General features: G+C 45.5%; 1 protein-coding gene across 3 annotated transcripts in view; it reads left to right on the top strand.

Moving 5' to 3' along the window:
* Window positions 1-12,550, top strand: part of WLS (Wnt ligand secretion mediator) — a 100,331-nt gene extending 87,781 nt beyond the window's left edge. For all 3 annotated transcript variants that reach the window (XM_021680026.1, XM_044914535.1, XM_021680027.2), the window contains 2 exons: window positions 1,931-2,084; window positions 11,618-12,550. In XM_021680026.1, the coding sequence (XP_021535701.1) occupies window positions 1,931-2,084; window positions 11,618-11,727 (264 nt within the window). In that variant the 3' untranslated portion in view covers window positions 11,728-12,550. The remainder of the gene's footprint in view (window positions 1-1,930; window positions 2,085-11,617) is intronic.
* Window positions 12,551-18,968: the final 6,418 nt, after the last annotated feature.

The raw sequence follows: 18,968 nt of genomic DNA, 5'->3' as shown, positions 1-18,968 counted from the left end.
CCTAACTAACTGATACTCCACGTCTTTCAAAAGGAAACACCTATACTTACAGCTTTATTATGCCTGGGGCCCCATTGGGTCATGCGCTATAAAGAAGGTGTCAGGTGGCGGCGCCTGGGTGGCTCAGTCGTTAAGTGTCTGCCTTCGGCTCAGGTCGTGATCTCAGGGTCCTGGAATCAAGCCCCGCATCGGGCTCCCTGCTCAGCGGGAGGCCTGCTTCTCCCTCTCCCACTCCCCCTGCTTGTGTTCCCTCTCTCTCTATGTCTCTCTCTGTCAAATAAATAAATAAAATCTTTAAAAAAAAAAAAAAAAAGAAGGTGTCAGGTGAATATAGACCCATTGTCTCATGAACAGGAGGTGAAATCCACCTGCTTGTTAAAGTCATTCACATTTAGATACAGCTTACCATCTTCCACTTGAGCTCCTAGAAGAAGGGGCTCCTAGAGATGGTTTACATAACCCAGCCTCATTAAGTTCTCACAGGGACATTTGTCCAGTATTCTTCTACTCCCATTTAAAATTTCCTGTAGCAAGCAGAAGTGGTCAGAATCATTTCATTGATCTCAGAACTGGCACAAATTTTTAGTCACTCGGCTCAATAGTTCTGTTGACAGTTCTTAGTGTAATCCATACGTCATCAGACAGCCCTCCAAACAATTACCAAGTCATTAACATAGACAAAAGCTGCCTCAAAACATTCCTGGAGAATTGTAAGGGGTGTGAAAGCTTCATAATTACCTTCATGAGTGACTTACATAGAGTGACATTATATAAACGTAAGATTTATTGTTTATCGTCTTAGGAAATTTCTTGAAACATTTTTACTTAATTCTCCTCAGTAACCCTGCAAGTTTCTATTTTGTACTTTGTTTTTTTTTTTTTTAAGATTTTATTTATTTACTTGAGAGAGAGCAAGCAAGCAAGAGAGAGAGCACAAGCAGGGGCAGAAGGAGAGGGAGAAGCAGACTCCCCACTGAGCAGGGAGCCCGACATGGAACTCGATCCCAGGACCTGAGCTGAAGGCAGATGCATAACCGACTGAGTCACCCAGGCGTCCCCTCTATTTTGTACCTAAGGAAACTGCGGTTTAGAGTCTTACTCTTCTCTTACATTAAACAGAGAGTGAGTGGTGGAGTCTGCATTTGAATCCTGGTCTCTGACTCCAAGCCTGTGTCTTTTCTGCTTCCCCACGCTGCCCCACTAAGGAAGGCTACTCACCGTTAAGGCTTCATTTGATTATTTAATCAGCCTGTCTTCACTTTACTTTCTTCACTCCACTATGGGGCATCAGGCACCAAGATATGGCAGTGAACAAGTCAGAAGTGTTCTCTGCCTGCAGGGAGTTTACATCGAGCTGCGAAGATAGACTACAGAGGAGGAGTTATAGTTGTGGATAAGTGTGAGACTCAAAGACAGTTTCCTTAAGTTAGGGGTAACTATGTACTGTTATTTAAGAAAGAGATACTCCCTGGGTGATTCTGATGTGCAGCCAACATGAGAACCACTGACTTTGTACCTGACACACGGTAAACCCTCAGTGAACCTAAATTCATACTAGTGTGATTTTGATTTAAAAAGGAGTCCTAGGGGCGCCTGGATGGCTCAGTCAGTTAAGCGTCTGCCTTCGGCTCAGGTCATGATCCCAGGGTCCTGGGATCGAGCCCACATGCATCGGGCTCCCTGCCCAGCGGGGCATCTGCTGCTTCTCCCTCTGCCCCTTCCCCCACTTGTGCTCCCTCGAGCGCACGCTCTCTGTCTCTCTCTTTCTAAAATAAGTAAATAAAAAATCTAAAAAGAAAAAAAGAAGTCTTACATGGCCCTTTACTTTTCCCATATGTAGAAGACATTTGGTTTTTGTGTTGGTTGATTCCTGTGTCGGTGTTATATTTCTCCTTGGTTCCAATTGAATGTTCCTGTCCTTTTCCCATAGGTGACGGAAGGCCATTGGAAGTGGGGCGGCGTCACAGTCCAGGTGAACAGTGCCTTTTTCACAGGCATTTATGGGATGTGGAACCTGTATGTCTTTGCTCTGATGTTCTTGTATGCGCCATCCCATAAGAACTATGGGGAAGACCAGTCCAATGGTGAGTTTCAGTCTCTTCAGCAGAGCTTTATTCAGGATAATTCAGCTTCAGTCTCTACAAGATCCACTTAGGAAAGGCTCTGGGTTCCCCAGTCAGACTTTCCCTGCAAATGTCAGTGAGCACCCCTGGGAACTGGGGAGCCATAAGAAAAAAAGCCAGCACAAGGCAGATACTTCTTTAAATCGTTGTCTTTTTTTTTAAATCTTCAAACATTGAGAATATTGCATTTTAGTCTGAGGTGCCAGTTTTAGTATAAAATTTAAATTTGCTTTCCTCGATTTTTTGAGCAAAACTGGCTCTTGGAGATTATGCTAGGTTTATTCTTCTGATTTGAGAAGCATGATCTTAAGTTATCAGGTGGAATGGGCCTGGGTTCTGAGAGTCGAAGATTGAGCTGGCTTTGTTTTTCTCCTGCTCATTCTTGTGGAAGGCTGCTGACATCCATCCAGACCAATAGCTGTTCCTCTGTCCCCATGGCCTTCTTCTCCCTAAGTGCGATTGCTGCCACACGGAGCCTTAGGAACCTTAGCCAGTCTGGCTGTTTTGTAGATGATGAAACTGAGGCCCAGAGAAGGGAAACGCTTGCCTGGGGTGTCTCTTCCAGCCATGGCAGAGGGAAATGACTGTCACAGCTGTAGGCCATGCTCTTAACTTGGAATAGGTGGCCTGGTAAACAACAGATCTGATAGCTCCTTTTTCTTTGACTACTCAGTCCTACACTGTGCGTCTCCGCCCTTATTCTGCCTTCTCTTTTTCACACTGGCTTTACCCTCGCCATGTTCTGGCTCTTTCCCAAGTATTAGAATACTCTTTCTCAAATCAGAGCCAGTGCCCTTCACTGCCTTGGAGGAGAGACCAGGGCTTTACAGTCTGCATGTCGGCTGTGGCACCACGGGTGGGCCTTGCTCACAGGAAGTGCTTACCGTGTGTGTATTGAATGAATGGATTCATACCCTGGGTCCCTTTGGGCCTAATAAAACCCTACCCGTCTCCTGGGCTCATTCAAAATGCTTCCTCTTTCTTGAAACCTATTCCTGATCACCCTAGTTGGAGTCCAGCAAACTACATTCAATAGAATATTGTTGCCACGGATTATTGATAGGTTTTAGTAGTCAAACAAATTTGAGAACCATTGGGTTTTTGATCAGCATTAATGAGGTTTTTACTGTAAGACATCTTAATGCCTTTAATACGTTAATTTTTACTATAGGTCTTTTTAAATAGGTGAGAGTAACAGCATTTCCCCAAATTATTGAATCATTTGGCCCTGGACCCCTTTTTCCAAGCAGTGCATTTTTTTCTGGAAGTAGTGTTCTAAGGAATAGGCCTGGGGAAACACGATTATACTTTTCACATGACACTTGCTGTATAAAGGTAGTAAATGAATTTGCCTGTATCTTCTTTCTCTCCTTCTGGAATACTGACTCCTTAAGAGCAAGGACAGGTTCTTAAGGGTATTTTGAAAATGTTGGTTGAATTAATGCTTTAGAAATGAGAGTTCTAGATTAGTTTTCATATTTCACAGATGGGCTAATGATCTAGAGAGTTAGGTTTAGAAGGAGAGGAGGGTGATGACATGAGAGATGGTGTGAGAAGTGAAGGGCATCTCTGTTGAAGGTTGGGGCCGTAGATGATTCTCAGCCACCATCTGCCTCCAATACTATACCTCCCTCTTCTGTGTAAGAGTGTCCTTCAGGCCTGTCTTCCTTCCTGCTCCTTGGCTGGTCTCACTCAGCATGGGAAATGGTGGCACGTAGCCTGTCAAACAGTGGACCTCCAGAACGCCAGCAGGACGGGATTCTGGGCTTGTGAACAAGAATCTTGATTTCATTTCATGGTCATCCTGTTGGACTTTGACAGAAATCACATGGATGTGTCCTTGACTTGAGAGTATTAAGCAGGAACCCAGTAGGTGAAGTTTCTGCCTTCCAGGGAAATGCCCTATAAAGCAGTCACTGGACTTCCTGGGAAGTTGGAATGACACTACTAATGGGCCGTCGTTACTGCATACTGACCACGTACTAAGGCACTTTATGTAAACTGTTCTGGTGGTTTTTGTTATGTGACTATTGGCACACTGCCTAACCTCTGCACCACTTCTCCCAGTTGTGTGATCTCCTAAAGTCTTGGAACCATGAAATTCTGTGGGGTTCTCTTTCTTCCTGTTGGCAGAGAAGAGCAGCTTCTGTCATAAAGGGGCAGCTCAGAGGGTGATCTGTCACAGGTGAGGGGTTTCCCAACACTGGTGAGAATTTGCCCATCCTAGCACTTCTAGGCACGTGGGAAGCCAGAGCTGTGGCCATCCCTGCAGAGACAGGCTGACTGCCTGCCACCCTGTTGGGCCAGATGCTTGATTTGCAAACCAGGTATCAGGCAGCTCCCATTAAGGCTTCTTACTCTGCATAGCAGCCGCCCTCTGAGGCTTGAAACCTTGCAGATGAGAATAGCACTTGATCTGTTCCCATCAGATTTTTTTTTTTTTTTTTTTGGTTGAAGGCAGCTTGACCTGTAATTTCACAGAAAGCTCAAAAGCTGGTTCTCACCAGGAGGTCATATCCCCCAAATCCCTTGCCAAAAGTATTCATGTTTGTTTGTTTGGGATTGTCACTATGACTGGGAGGTGCCACTGGCGTCTAGAGGCCACATTCTAAGGATGTTGGGTGTCCTGCAATGAGCAAAACAGTTTCCTGTAGTAGAGAATTAGCCACCCTAAAATGCCAGTAGGGCCCTTGTTGAAAAAACATTGTTCAAGCAGTTAAATGGGCAGACTCTTTTGGGACCCTGTTCCAGTCATAAACACGAGTCACACAACTTAGCAGTTCTATGATGGTAACATGATCGGCTGTGACTTCACAGCAGCCCGTGAGCCCCCCGCAGCTTGGTGTGTCCTTCCAGTCCCACGTGATGCTGTGATCTCGTGCCTTTGGAAAGGGCTTTTCCACGCTGGGTTGTCTGATCATGTTCCTTCTCTGCCCTCCTTCACTTTTCATCTCTTCATCTACCGCCAGACCACACAGTGTCTCCCAGGAGTTGTGGAGCATTTGCCAAGATTTTGAAGCTCCTTGGAAAGAGCTAGTTTGAAATATTACATGGAAACCTAGAAAACGAACTCCTAGGGGGATACACTGTATTTTTAAATTCTCTGGGTCTCTGGATGACATCCCTTCTCCTCCCCCAGCCTTCCCGTGCTCCTTTTCCTTTCTCATGGAAAGTTTTTATTTTTAAGTTGGCTTGGGCTCCCCCACTCCCTTGCTTTTAAGGTCCAGAGCCAAGTACTCAGATCTCTTGCTATGGAGAATGAATCCCAGGTGTGTGGTGCTTCTTGCCTTTGTGAGATGGATCCTGGATGGACATCTGGAAAAAGCTCCTTTCCAGGAACTTGGCAGGTGGTTTCTGATGCAGCCAAAGGGGCTAAGGAAAGAGAAAGAATATTGAGAGGGATTGTTTTGTTTGGACATGGAGAGAGATGCCAAGAACTGTCAGGAGGGAGTGGGTAAGAAGGAAATGAAAGCAGAGAGCATAGATTTTGGTTTCTCCCTTTCGGTCAAGGAATGGACTGAGAGAAACAAAGCAGATGGCAGGTTCTAGAAAGGCTGGCTTTCCAAAGAGCATTTTTTTCTTATACATCTGTTTCTCTTTTATTGTGTGGATCAGAAAGTGACCCTTCGAAATGGACCGCTGAGTACCTCAGTACTTAGCACTGTGTCAGGTTTGATCAGATGGAGTGACATGAAGCCCAAAGGAGGGACTGAGACACAGTCCCTGCTCTCGTGGAGCCAGTAGCCTGGTCTGAGAGACAAGGCTTCCTTGGCTGCCTCTAGAAACTTGGGACGTGGCGGAACAGCTCCAGGCCAGAACACTTTCATGTTTTTAGCAGCTGATTGGTGCTGCAAAGGTGTGGAGCTCTGGGTTCCGTCTCGTTGGTTGATTTACCATAGCTGGTGATATAAACGTTCTCACTTCAAGTATTTCATATACATACATACATGTTTATCTTTAAATATAATCATTTTATGTGTATATGTGTGTGTACATACATGTTGTATATGTTGGTATACACATATATACAGACATATAATTTGTTTTAATTTAGCAAAGATATTTTAGACCTCTTTCTTTTAAGGACCATTCACATTTTCTGCCCAGCTCCTGCTGCCTTCTCATTAAAGTTGTTCTTTTTACCTGTTTCCATAAGCAATTTGTGAATCATTCTGGATGTCTTCCCAGGCAGACACGAATTGCAGCAGGCTGATGTTAATCTTAGGGCGGAACGAAGGCAGCATCTCCCAGGGTCTCAGCATTGATGCTCTGCACGCTCAGCAAACTGTCCAAACCCCCTCAGCCACCAATTCATGTGGAAAAAAAAGTTGGAGCTGCTTATGAAGTCAGACAATTCTTAATAATAGCTTTCATTTTTGTGTTATTTCGTCTATAGAATTCTGTCAGAAGGTTTAAAAAAAAAAAAGCCTGAGAAACGGAATTCCTGACTGGATGACTATGACGAAGGGAACAGGAACACTCTAATTGCCAACTGGTTCCTTTCTATTTCTATTCGCGCTAAATGTCTTCTGTCTGACACACTCATTCTGCTGGAAGCCACAGCAGCAACCCCGGGTCCCATGTCTTGGTAGCTCGCTACCACGCTGTGTCAGTTTTACTGCCAGAGGCTTCTAAGGTCTCCTGCTGCTTGTTTCACAGGAAAGGTGGCTTTGGCTTTTGTTGCCACACTAAATGTTGGGTTTGAGTCATGAGGCTTCGACAGTGGCCGCCTTTTATTGAGGACTTTCCCCTGGTTGCATGTGAGATGACCTGCCCGTGGCTAGCCTGGCTTCTTGATGTCTGTGAGCAGTGATGGAAGTGGTCTTACCACCAGGACTGGACCCAGACTCTGAAGTGGGTCTCCGTGGCCTTCTCCCATTTCCTAATGAAGATGGGCAGCTGGCGACAAGCCACCACCAGCCTAGCACGTCCTGCTCTGCTGGATGGAGTTGGGCACTTTCTGTCTCCCGCCTCTCCTGGGGCTGGTGTCCTTCCAGTGACCTGATCTTTCCTTACCCAGGCAAAGCAAAGCATCTTTGCCCGGCTCCTCGAATGACTATCACCCCACTCTCAGTCACTTTCTTGGGAGTAACTTTCTGTCTCCTAAATTTTTCAGTTTGAGAAGGCTGTTGTTGCAGATACCACAGACTGAGAGGCTTAAACAGCGGAAACTGATGTATTTTCTCACAGCTCAGAAGGCAAGAAGTCCGAGGTCAGAGTCTCAGCAGGACTGATTTCTTTGGAGGTTTCTTTCCTTGGCTTGTAGATGGTCTTCTCTCTGTGTCTTCACATGGTCTTCAGTCTGTGTGTTTCTGTATCCTGATCTCCTTTTCTTATAAAGACATAGGTCATATTGGATTAGAGACCACCCCTGTGACCTCATGTTAACTTCCTTACCTCTTTAGAGGCCCTATCTCCACATATAGTCACATTCTGAGGTACTGGGAATTAGGAGTTCAGCAAATAAATTTTGGGAGGATATGATTCAGCCCATAACATTAAGTTTTCACTCAAAATGTCTAGGTTTTATTGTGTCCACCCTCTTGGAATTGCCTGGTACTCGGTATCTGGAGGTACTTTGGAGGTAGGTGGGGAATGGCTCAGCATGAAGTCACGAGTGTTCTAGAAAGAACATAAGCTTTGGAGGTAGACATAGATGGTTTGGAATCCTGGCTCCAATGTGGACTGAGTATGACCTAAAGAAATATGAACTCATGGTGTGGGAGCTTTCTGGCTTCCAGATCTGGGCAGTGGGGTGTTCATTTGCCGTAGTGGTTGTGAGGACAGAATTAGGTAGCCCCATAATGTTTGAAGACTGCTGGTCTCCCAGATTCTGTGAAACAGTCTTGGAATTATCTTAGCGAGTTTTCTTTCCTTTTACTACAATAGCCACAGATACACAAGGGATCATCATTAAAATGATGCCAGTCTTCAGGAGCTGTGGTTATTGGTGTCTCATTATAGTGTAGTTTATATGGCTTTCTGTCTCTCCAGGATGCATTCCAGTCAGTGAGAATCAAGCAGCAAGCAGCTACATACCTGTGGATGCCATATCATAAATATGGATCCGTTGATAGTCCTTGGTGATTAAATCCAATGCCAGAGATTAGTCTCATTTCACAACGGTTAGACAGAAACAAGCTCTCATCTCCTTGTTAATTAGCTGAGAGGACCTGACACCATAAGCAGGGAAAGAGGCTTAATGCAAATTGAAGAATTATTTTCTTTACCTTTTTAAATTTTTTCCCCATTTATTCTTCTCCTCTTCCCTAAACAAGAAACATACTACATTTTCGGAAAGGGTTTTGTGTTTTTGTTTTTGTTGTTTTTGTCTTAGAAAAGACTCTGAGCATGTTTGTGCACTAAGTAGCAGAAGCCAAGAGAGAGGGAGAATAACAGATGGAGCAAGACCTTGGCAGAAGTAGGGGTTGATGGAATTTGGAAAGAAATGGAGGGATCCCCACTCCTGCCATGTTGCTGCCATATTCCCACATTCACCCCCTAAGGGGTGGGGGAAGAGTTGGCCTTCAAGGTACAATCAGACCACACGTGATGAGTCATAGATTTGGCCAGCCAGGATCCCATTGGTCTGGGTCCTCATCCCAGCTCTGCTGGGAGCAAACTGAATCACATTAGAAAAATTAATTGCCTATTTGACCCTCAGTGTCTTCCTATCTTTTAAAGAAATACAGGGCATGCTGAGCCCCTAATAGTGCATAGGGTAAATACTAAAAAATAACAGCTGTCTTTACTACCTGTGCACTGATAAATTATGTGCCATAAATTCTCTTTCACCAAATACAGAAGCAAAGTTAACATCCTGAACATTTCATCCGGATTATTGCATGTATATGTTTATGACCATAACACATTGCGTGTGGACTCATCCTTTGCTGGCAGTCTCTCTGGCTGTTAGAAACTAGGTTGTTTACAAAGAGTCAACATAGCCTAAAGGTTTGACAGCCTGGATTCTGGAGCCTTATTGCTCTGGTTTGGATCCCACATCACAGTTTACCAACCTGCCCCTTGGGCGAGTTACTTAACCTCTCTGTGCCTCAGTTTTCTCATCAATAGAATGGAAATGATGACAGCATTTCTGTCAAAGCACTGGTATGAAGATTAAATATATTTGTATTTGTAAAGTGTTCAAAATGGTGTCAGCACATGATAAAGACCAATATGGGTGTTTATTTAAATAAGGAAGCCAAAGTAATTTGGCTCAAGTAATCTGTAGAATCATACACGTTTTTTAGGACATGCTAATGAGAACCGCATTTTAAGCTTAAGAATTAGCATCTTGGGTTCAAAACCTGAGTAGAATTACATTCTAGAATGTGTCTATTTTTAAGTCTTCAGTGAAAGGGATTCTTTAGGTCAACACTTGGAGGTGCTAATGGGTTTACTGGGGTGGTCAGGACTTTCTTTGAAATTTTAATGACTCACACAGACATCCACATCCTGACAGTGGCTTTGAAGTTTTGATGGCTCACCAAGATATGCAAATCCAGAACTAACTTTGACGGAGAAATTTGAGGCCTAGGCAATTGTGCTAGACTGAGGAGTGGGCTAGAAGTTGCAGCAGTGAGAAAGCAAGCTGGTGACCTGGGAAAACTTGCTTGTTGTACAAATAACGGTTCCGTGTGGCCCCTGGGGGCCCTGCATAAGTCTTCTACAGCCTCTGCACCCTGTTGGTCTGTGTGCTGGCCCAAGGGAGGGTAAAGCTGGACGTGCTGGAGCCTGGGCTGATATGCCCCCAGTCCTGTGGATCGGGCCCTTGTACAGAGAGCCCCAAATACTATTAGCAGTCCTCCTCAACAGCTAATGACCCAGCTACTGAAAGTAGCGAGTCTCAGGCCGAGAGCTGCAGACCAGCATTTAATAAGATTGATTCAGCCACGCGGCTGCTGAGAATGGGTCTGTGGGGAAGAACGAATACCACGTGGCACACGTGAAGAGCACCAGCCACGTAGCCTGTGGGACCAGCATGTGGGGTGGCTCCTGGGGTTCTGAGGCCAGCAGATGCATTGATGCCCAACAGTTCTCAGACTAGTGACAAGACATTAGTTGTAAGCATAGGGCCAAAGCTTTCTTCTAAGTTTCAAGCCCAGTTGAAAACAGCACTTATTTATTTAATTCTGTGCTTTGAACTAGGAAAAATTTTAGTCCCAGAAAGTATGTGTATACAGTATAAATATAAAAATAAAAATATGATATATAATATAATAAAATATAATATGTAATAAACATAGACATATAAAATATAAAAATCACAGACGTGGGGCGCCTGGGTGGCTCAGTCGTTAAGCGTCTGCCTTCGGCTCAGGTCATGATCCTAGGGTCCTGGGATCGAGCCCCACATCGGGCTCCCTGCTCGGCGGGAAGCCTGCTTCTCCCTCTCCCACTCCCCCTGCTTGTGTTCCCTCTCTCGCTGTCTCTCTCTCTCTGTCAAATAAATAAAATCTTTAAAAAAAAAAAAATCACAGACATAACCCTGAGCTTTCATTCTCCAGCACCTCTTTCTGCAAATCTGCAATTCCTTGTGCACCCCACACAGACACAGTCTGACAGCAGTTACGTCCTAATGTTTTCCATTTTCCTTTTGCCAGTTATACGTTCATTTAGTTTGCCTTATGGCAGGTAGGATTCTTCAATTTACAGAAACTTACTTTTTTCTTGCTAGTGGAGAAAAAACTGCATTTTTCCGTTTTAGCAGAGGGGAACACGTCTGTCACTGATGATGGGTCCAAAACAGCAGTGTTGTGTACAGAATCCTGGGGGCAGCAGAAAGTTCAGAGCCCATTTCTGGGATTTTTTTTCCCCCCCCAGGAGAAGAAAACCCCTAAACGTTTCTCAATGTATTACATGCACTCCCCTGCCCTATCTGTTGGTAAATATAGGCAGGTCTTGTTTGCCCTCGCATGGCGTAGCTGCTTTGTAAATTACTCACAGCAAGTGTGTACGTGTGTCCCTCCCCATCGCTGGGGAGGCATGTTTGCTGGCTTAGCCCACACCACGGGGCCTTGGAGTCAGACTTTCCTTCCCTGGCCTCCTTCCCGGCCCTGTCGTGTGTCTGCCCCTCCACCTGGGGCAGTGTCCTTACTTCCGCCGTCCCTGTTACCTCATCTCTAAAGCTGCTGCTGCGATCACCGCGCCCACCTGGAGTGGCTCTTGGAAGGATTAACTCCGATTACATAGAAAGCATGGAGAATAGCGTCAGGTCCAAAGTAAGCTCTCATTAAATGTTAATAATGACTACACATGATAGAAGCATCATTGACTCATCTGTCATTAATATCTCTTCCCTGAGAGACAGGAATGCTCTGCAAGTACTACAGAGTCTGAAAGGGGTGCGCATTGGCCCAGGTGTCAGTGCCCTGGTGGTCTCTAGAAGCTCGGGATGTGGAAGAGGGCTGGTGCTGGGCCAGTGTTACCGAGGCGAATCCCAGCTTGCTGCTTCCTCCTTGCACACATCTAACACCAAAACCCTGTTTCAGGTGATCTGGGTGTCCACAGTGGGGAGGAACTCCAGCTCACCACCACCATCACCCATGTGGACGGACCCACCGAGATCTACAAGTTGACCCGCAAGGAGGCCCAGGAGTAAGAGGCTGCAGCACCTGGCTGGGATGGTCCCCACGTCCTGGCCCCTCTAGCTAGAGTGGGGAGCGTGCAGACGAATGCTCGAGACTCCTCGCTGTGGTTTCCTGGGCCAGCAGCATAGACGTTTGTTAGTTCGACTTCTGACTGTGCTCTCTGAGGACGATTCCTGCGGCCACTAATGCGTTGTGTATGATAACAAAACCTCTGATATGACACATTTTCTGTGATCATTGTTAATTAGGGACATAGTAACATCTGTAGCAGGTGGTTAGTAAACCTCATGTGTTGGGGGTGTTCTCTTTGGGGGATGGTTTGGGCCAGATGGGGTCTATATGGAGTGGAATATTTGACTCTTTTTCCTGTTTTAGATTCTAGGGTAGATTTTAACATCTTTGCAGGCCAGGATAGGCTGGTGTTATAGTCTTCTCAAACCTAGTCTGTGACCACTTGTTGTTTTTGTTTTTTTTTTTCCTATTTATATCACCAAGTAGCCTATTGAGTTAATATTTAAGTTGTCAATAGATATGTGTCCCTATTTTTTATGGCATAATATAAAATAACTGAACTTCGTGAGAAGGTCTATTACGCCAGGGGCATTTCAGCTTTGAAACCAAATCTGTATATCCAATACTAACCAGTCTGTTGGATGTGGGTTTTAAAAAAATGTTTGCTAAACTACCCGAGTAGGATTTATTGTATTAAATGGCCTTTGGGTCTGAAAAGCTTTTTTAACCTCTTGCTTAAAATGTGTTTTCTTTTGATAAGATGCTTTCAACAGCCTCCAAAAGTGTAGATCTGATCGTTTAAATAAACCTGTATGTATATGCACATATGTATACGCACACGTCGTCCGCCTCCTCCACCAGTACACGTGCCCACAGAATCTTTTCCCTGCTGACTCTGCAGGGTGGGGAATGGCTGGGGAAACAGCTTTATGAAAAATTAAAATATTTTGCCACCAAATCAGAGTGCTTCGGGGGGTGGTGTCAATTTCTGGAAATAGAGTAATATTTTCTGTGCTAGGTGCTTAACCTCCCTAGGCTGGCAATGAGTGCTCACACGTGGGGAGGAAAAGTTAGAGAATGTACAAGCAGACATCAGCACCCCACCCCCTTAGTCTCACTTCCCAAGTAGCCGGTTTCATTGTATTTTAACTCTGCCATCGGAGAGGCCACATGGCACATCAGAGAGAAAGGATACTGGATCGGGTGTTGGAAGGCACAGTTTGCTGTTGTCATTAACAGTGTGACCTTATTGAAGCCTCGTGACCTGACTGTTCCCTCGCCTACAAAGTGGCATTCCTGAACTAACGGCTTCATGGGGTTGCCGTGCCAATTAAACGAGTTAAAGTATATGGAAGTGTTTCTTCAGCTCTATGCCGTATAAATGTGCTCTTCCTGGATCGAGAAACCATTTTGTAAGTGTTTTTCACACACACATGCCTGCGGGTCCGGGGCACATGCCATGCAATTTACCCACTCAGCAGCCCCCATCCTTTCTTGTCCCTGATTTTGGCTAAAGTCATGCCAAGCCATGCTGGAAAGACACACTTTGGCTTTGGCTCTTCTCCAAGGCCTTTTCCTGTCCTAGTAAACATGTGATGGTATGTGACCCAATGCATTCAACATCTACCTTCTGATCAACCACTGCGGTGCCAGGAAATCAGTGTAGCCTGTGACTCGCAGTCAGGAAGGGAAGACGAATGCAAAACATGACTAGTGATCTGTCCAGCAGGCTGGAGGGAGAGTTTCTCCTAAGGAGGTAGGAAAGGCCTGAAATAGGCTTTCAAGAAGTAAGATTTTACCAAGGCCAAAGGGCAGAGGGAACCACAGTCCAAAAATCATAGAGGAAGTGAAGAGCAGAGAACGTTTGGATGAGGCTGGTCCTCAGGCCTGGTTGGCACATAGAAAGAGTGGAAACAGCAGATGAGCCCCATGTACCAGGGATTTGAATGCTATGGTAAGAGCTGTAGGACCGAACCGAAGGTGTTAGGCACGGAAGCGATATGATCAGAATGATGACTGGCTCAAGGAGAAGCTGGATGGGCTCAGCAAAGAGGTTCCCAAGGCTAGAACTAGGGTGATGGTAGAGGACATGGAGAGGAAGTTACTTGGAGATAAAACCGACATGGTTTGAGCGTTCTGAATGTGAGCCTCATGAAAATCAAGAGCAGAGTCAAATCGCAAGCAAGCCCTTGCTGGGTGAGGGAATGGTAAGGTCCTTGACAGAATTCGAGATCCCTAGAGATGTGTCAGTGGGTCTGTTACTTAAAGGTCTGTAAAGTAGTAGAAGCCAACTCTAGCAACCTTAGCCGAAAGAAGAATTTACTAGAGCTTTCCTAGAGTATCTCATGGATCCGCGGAAGAGTGCAGTTAACCAGAAAGATTGGCAACTGGGACAACTCTAAAGAGACCACAGCACCAGGAATTCATGGACCTTTCCCCTCAAGCTGTTACCATTTACACCCAGTCCAAGTCTCTGTCTCACTTCAGAACTAGGAGGGAGTATGTGAGCAGCTCAGCCTCAGGCAGCCACCTGTCTCTTTGCCAGTCAACTGTGTTCAGGAAATCAAGTCAGCTTGCTGCTAGTGGCTCACCCTATGGATCGGGGTCAGTTTCTAAAGAATCCATTTTGAGCTGGGCAAACAACTCAGGAAAGATCTGCCACAATGGGCAAGACGATGAACCTGGATTTGCCTGGGCTGAGTTTTAAAAGCCATCTTCTGCAAGAATTGACAAGCTAACAATTAGAAATGAGAGGTAAAGCAGACCACTGGGGGTAGGAGGTTTGGCAGTCATTATCATTGAGAATAAGAAGTAGAGCTGGGGCAGAGCATCAAAGCATCAGAGAAGGTAAGTGGCAAGAGTGGTGAACTGGGCACGGCCTCGTGAGAGAAAGAAAATGAGGCTAGACTACCCAGAAAAATGCAAGTTGTCAAAAAAGCCAAAGAAAGAGCCAGATTCACGGGGAAAGAAGTTAAAAATCCTGAGAGATTTGACAGCATTTAAGGAATAAAGCTTGTGAGATTTGGTGGTTTGGAAGTCTGTGACCTTCTCAAGTGGCAGGACAGAAGTTAGACAGACGTGGAGCAGAATTAATGGGTGGGAATTCATGTTGGGAAGGGAAGAGGTAGGGTGGTTGCTCCAGGAGGAACCAGAGTAAAAAGGGAGGGCTTGTGTTTTGTCGTCTGAGGAGAGAACTAGACTGAGTTTGTAAACCTGAGGAGTAAGAGCCAGCCATGAGGTCAAGGTGATGGTGAGGTAACATAAGCCCCAAGGAAATTCAGAGATTTGGGATCAAGGACACAAGTTGAAGGGTTAGTTTTGAAAGAGTGAAAGGATACTTTTATCCTGAGATGGGAGAGAAATAGCGGATGGATGTTAGAGGAGAAACGAAGTCCAAAGAAGAGAGGTTGCAGCCCGTCCCTCGGGGTGCTCTGTTGTCTCCACAAATACGAAATGAGTGTTGGCTTTCTGCTAAAGAAGTTCTCAGTTTCAAGAGTGTATGTTGAACACAACCATTTTCAATCTGTGGAAAGTTCAAGAGACTCTCCAAAAGGTGAGAAGAAGCCTTTATTAAGGACTATCAATCTAGAGAAAAAAAATATTGGCCATGTATACCCCCAGTTCTACAAGCTGTCCTAAAATGTTCAGGTTGTTTTGAAGAATATGATAGAAAAGAAGTATAAAGCTTCCCAATTACCTGCTTTTAAAAAATAAGAAAATTTGGGCGCCTGGGTGGCTCAGTTGGTTAAGCGACTGCCTTCGGCTCAGGTCATGATCCTGGAGTCCCGGGATCGAGTCCCACGTCGGGCTCCCTGCTCAGCAGGGAGTCTGCCTCTCTCTCTGACCCTCCCTGAGCAGGGAGCCTGCCTCTCTCTCTGACCCTCTCCCCTCTCATCCTCTCTCTCAAATAAATAAATAAAATCTTTAAAAAAAAAAAAAAAGAAAATTCACCAATATATTCAACAAGCAAATAAAATAACAGTTGCTGTTTCAAAGAGAAAACAAAATCAGTTTTATGTTATTCAGTCACATTGGGTATTCACTAGGTGTTCCTACATCTTCCTCTTCCGGGAAGGAAATGTCCGTAATAACGATGTAAGTGGTTCCCCGCATGACCTCCAGGTCGTTTTAACCTTTCTCAGAATGGAGGTAGATCACTGACACAGCTCTGATGCCTGAGTCCCTCAGCACATCTCTCAGAGCTGGTGGAGCCCTTAAGTCACACCCTGGCAGGTACTTTTGAGAAGGTTGAAAGAAAATCAGAACGGAGATTGGTCTTGGGTCTCATTCTCACCTTGACAGTTACAGAAACTATGTTTTATCAGCTCTTTCAAACTGATCAGGCTGTGCGAGCTGGCTGGTCACATTGGGGAATCTCAATAGACCGCAGTTCCCATGAACTCCTACAGTGCAGCGTGCACATACTTCCTGTGGCTCCGTCATCCCAGGCACGGTCTCCTTTGCCATGTCGGGTAATCATGGAGGCTAAAGGAGGACACAGAAGAAAGAAATAACATCTCAACCACAGTGAAGCCTGACGGATCATCCCGGAGCCTCCAAAGAAAATACACACAGCTCCCTCCAAAGTGCCTAGCAGAGTGTGGGAATTCAGTCAGGGAGGGTTGGTGAGTGAGTGAACACACCGTGGCTAATCCTAATCTCAGTCTGACTGCAGTGGAAACCTACATTCTTTAGGACCCATGTCTTTTTTTTTTTTTTCCATTCAAGCCAACCTTGCTCCTTTGGGGATATGTTAGTGCCCCTGACTTGGCTGAACTCGCTGGTACAGTCTGACATTGACGTGACTATACCTTTGTCCCCTCTCTTTCCAGCTGCCTTCATCCCGTGGTGCTCTGAGAACCATTCTGACTTCTGCAAGCTTGCTCTCACCCAGCATGTTTTGATGCATGACTGCTTTGGCTGGGTAGAGATAACTTGGTTGCCAAGACGATATGCAGCGATGCCTTTTCTCTGGACATCAGAAGGGTCTTCTAGGCACCCCTAGAACCGTCCAGTGTCCAGAGCTGCCTCTCGGGAGCAATGCCCTTGGCTTCGGCTGTTGAGAAGGCCCTTCAGTATCGAGACCAGCCCTTCCTTTTTGGTTTTGACTTTGTTACTGAATTCCTTCCTATAGGTCCTCTCCCACTCAGGGCTGCTCTCCTCCAGGTTCGTGTCTCAGTTCCAAAACCCCTCCGGCAGACCTGGTTTCCAGACCCTTCCCTTGTGACTGCTTGCCTGTTAACTGCATTCTAGTTCCTCGCTGTTCCAAAATGGGATACTCAGACTGCAGTGTTGCTCTGGCTGGCACAGATTAGTGTGAAAAGAATACTTCTCCTGGGGCTCGACATCCTCAGAAAATGGCACCAGGTTTTTAAAAATACCCACATCTTACTTTTTTGCTTTTTGTGACCATGTAACCACTCAAACACTTAAAAGAGTTTTGAAAATGAGTATCACCAATGCCTTCTTTTATATTCAGCAATATTTTTCAACTTAATTGTAGGACTTTGCAAGTATCCCAGTGATAGTTCACTATTCTCACACAGATTCAGTAGGTAAAGCACAGTTTGAAATATAAATGCAAGTAGTTAAGGCCTTTCCAAGTGCCAAATGGGTCGGTTTCAATTGCCAGAGGATTTACAAATCTATTCATCCAAGACCAGAAAACCTTCCCACAGCTTGAACATCTCTCCTTTGTTAGCTCTCTTCTCCACACACACACACACACACACACACACACACACACACACACACACACATTCCATTGCTGTGGACCTCCCTTTCTTTGTGTGTGTTTTGTAATAAGGAACTTTCTAATTTACCTATTTTCCTCCTAAAATCACCTCTGGATAGTCACGTAGTGGAGATCCTACTTCACATAATAAAGAATGAATCTCGGAGAGGTAAAGTGTTGAAATTGGAATGAAGAAGAGATTTTCAGTCTCTGAACCTCACTGTCTTTCGAGTAGCATATTTGTAGCAGAAACATCAAGAATTGTGTTTTGAGCTGCAGCTCTCATTAGCGCAGAATGACCTTATTAGGGAGATGTTATTCTAGCCTAAAAAAGATCTTCCTGCTCTCCATCTCCATTGATGGCAAGTGTCTGCCCTCTTCTGGCCAAACGGAGGATGACAGCTACCGCAGAGCAAATCTTGGGACAAAAGTTAGACCTTGGAATCTGCAAAGTGTATAGGTGCTCCAGGACAATTACCGCTTTTTAGTGAATTCTGGTCCTGGCTCTGCATGTAACTTTGCTCTGGGACACTCAGGGCACCCGAGCCACACATACTTCCTGCCTTGAACTAGGTAATCTCTCAAGTCCTCACCAGCCCTGATTCTAAGAATCATAAAGGAGGCTGTGTGCTAATGGTGTCCTATAGTAGTAATAAGGGGCGCCTGATTCAGATCTGCTGGGCATCACCGTCTGGGGGGTGCTAGTATAATAGATCCCAATCAGTTATTGGCTCTGCAGCCCCACACCTCTCGTTGCTCTTCTGAGCTCCTTCAGGTGGCTCCTGTATCAGCAACTCTTTCCAGCAGGGTGAGCCCAGGTGGGGACGGTCTTCACTCCCAGTTAAGCAGAATGTCTCCAGTTCAGGGACCCTGAGAGACTGAGCTACAGACAGGAGCAGCCACCACAGGAGATCTTCCCAGCAGACGCCTGGACGACGTCCTTCGCATGCTGACCCAGTGGAAATGCTGCACCAACAGTGCAAGGTAATGGAGTGGATGACCCCTGTTTTTTCTAATTTAAAAATTTTCCTCTTTCAGTTTTCTTTCTTCAACTCGTCAATTCATCTGGAATTTGTTTTTCAATAGGAATCTCAATTAAATATTTTCTCCAAATAGTTACCCTGACATAATTTTTTTTAAAGGTTTTAATTTTTTTTAAAGTTTATTTATTTGACAGACACAGCGAGAGAGGGAACACAAGCAGGGGGAGTGGGAGAGGGAGAAGCAGGAGAGGGAGAAGCAGGCTTCCCGCTGAGCAGGGAGCCCGATGCGGGGCTCGATCCCAGGACCCCGGGATCATGACCTGAGCCGAAGGCAGCCGCTTAACGACTGAGCCACCCAGGCGCCTCCGGCATAATTTTTTTTATAATAATTGGGAAAGACAATCTTAAGCAAACTGGGGAGGCCATAGCAGTGGGGTCCCCCCCCCAGAACTGAGAGTCGGGACCTGCCAGCTGAAGCTGGGGAACCATTCCAGCTGTATTCCAGCTGCCGGCTCTGCATTCT

The sequence above is a fragment of the Neomonachus schauinslandi genome, chromosome 4, assembly GCF_002201575.2.
Source record: "Neomonachus schauinslandi chromosome 4, ASM220157v2, whole genome shotgun sequence".
NCBI lineage: Eukaryota > Metazoa > Chordata > Mammalia > Carnivora > Phocidae > Neomonachus > Neomonachus schauinslandi.
Note: the sequence above shows the minus strand (reverse complement) of the source record. Positions and strands in the feature narration are given on the sequence as shown.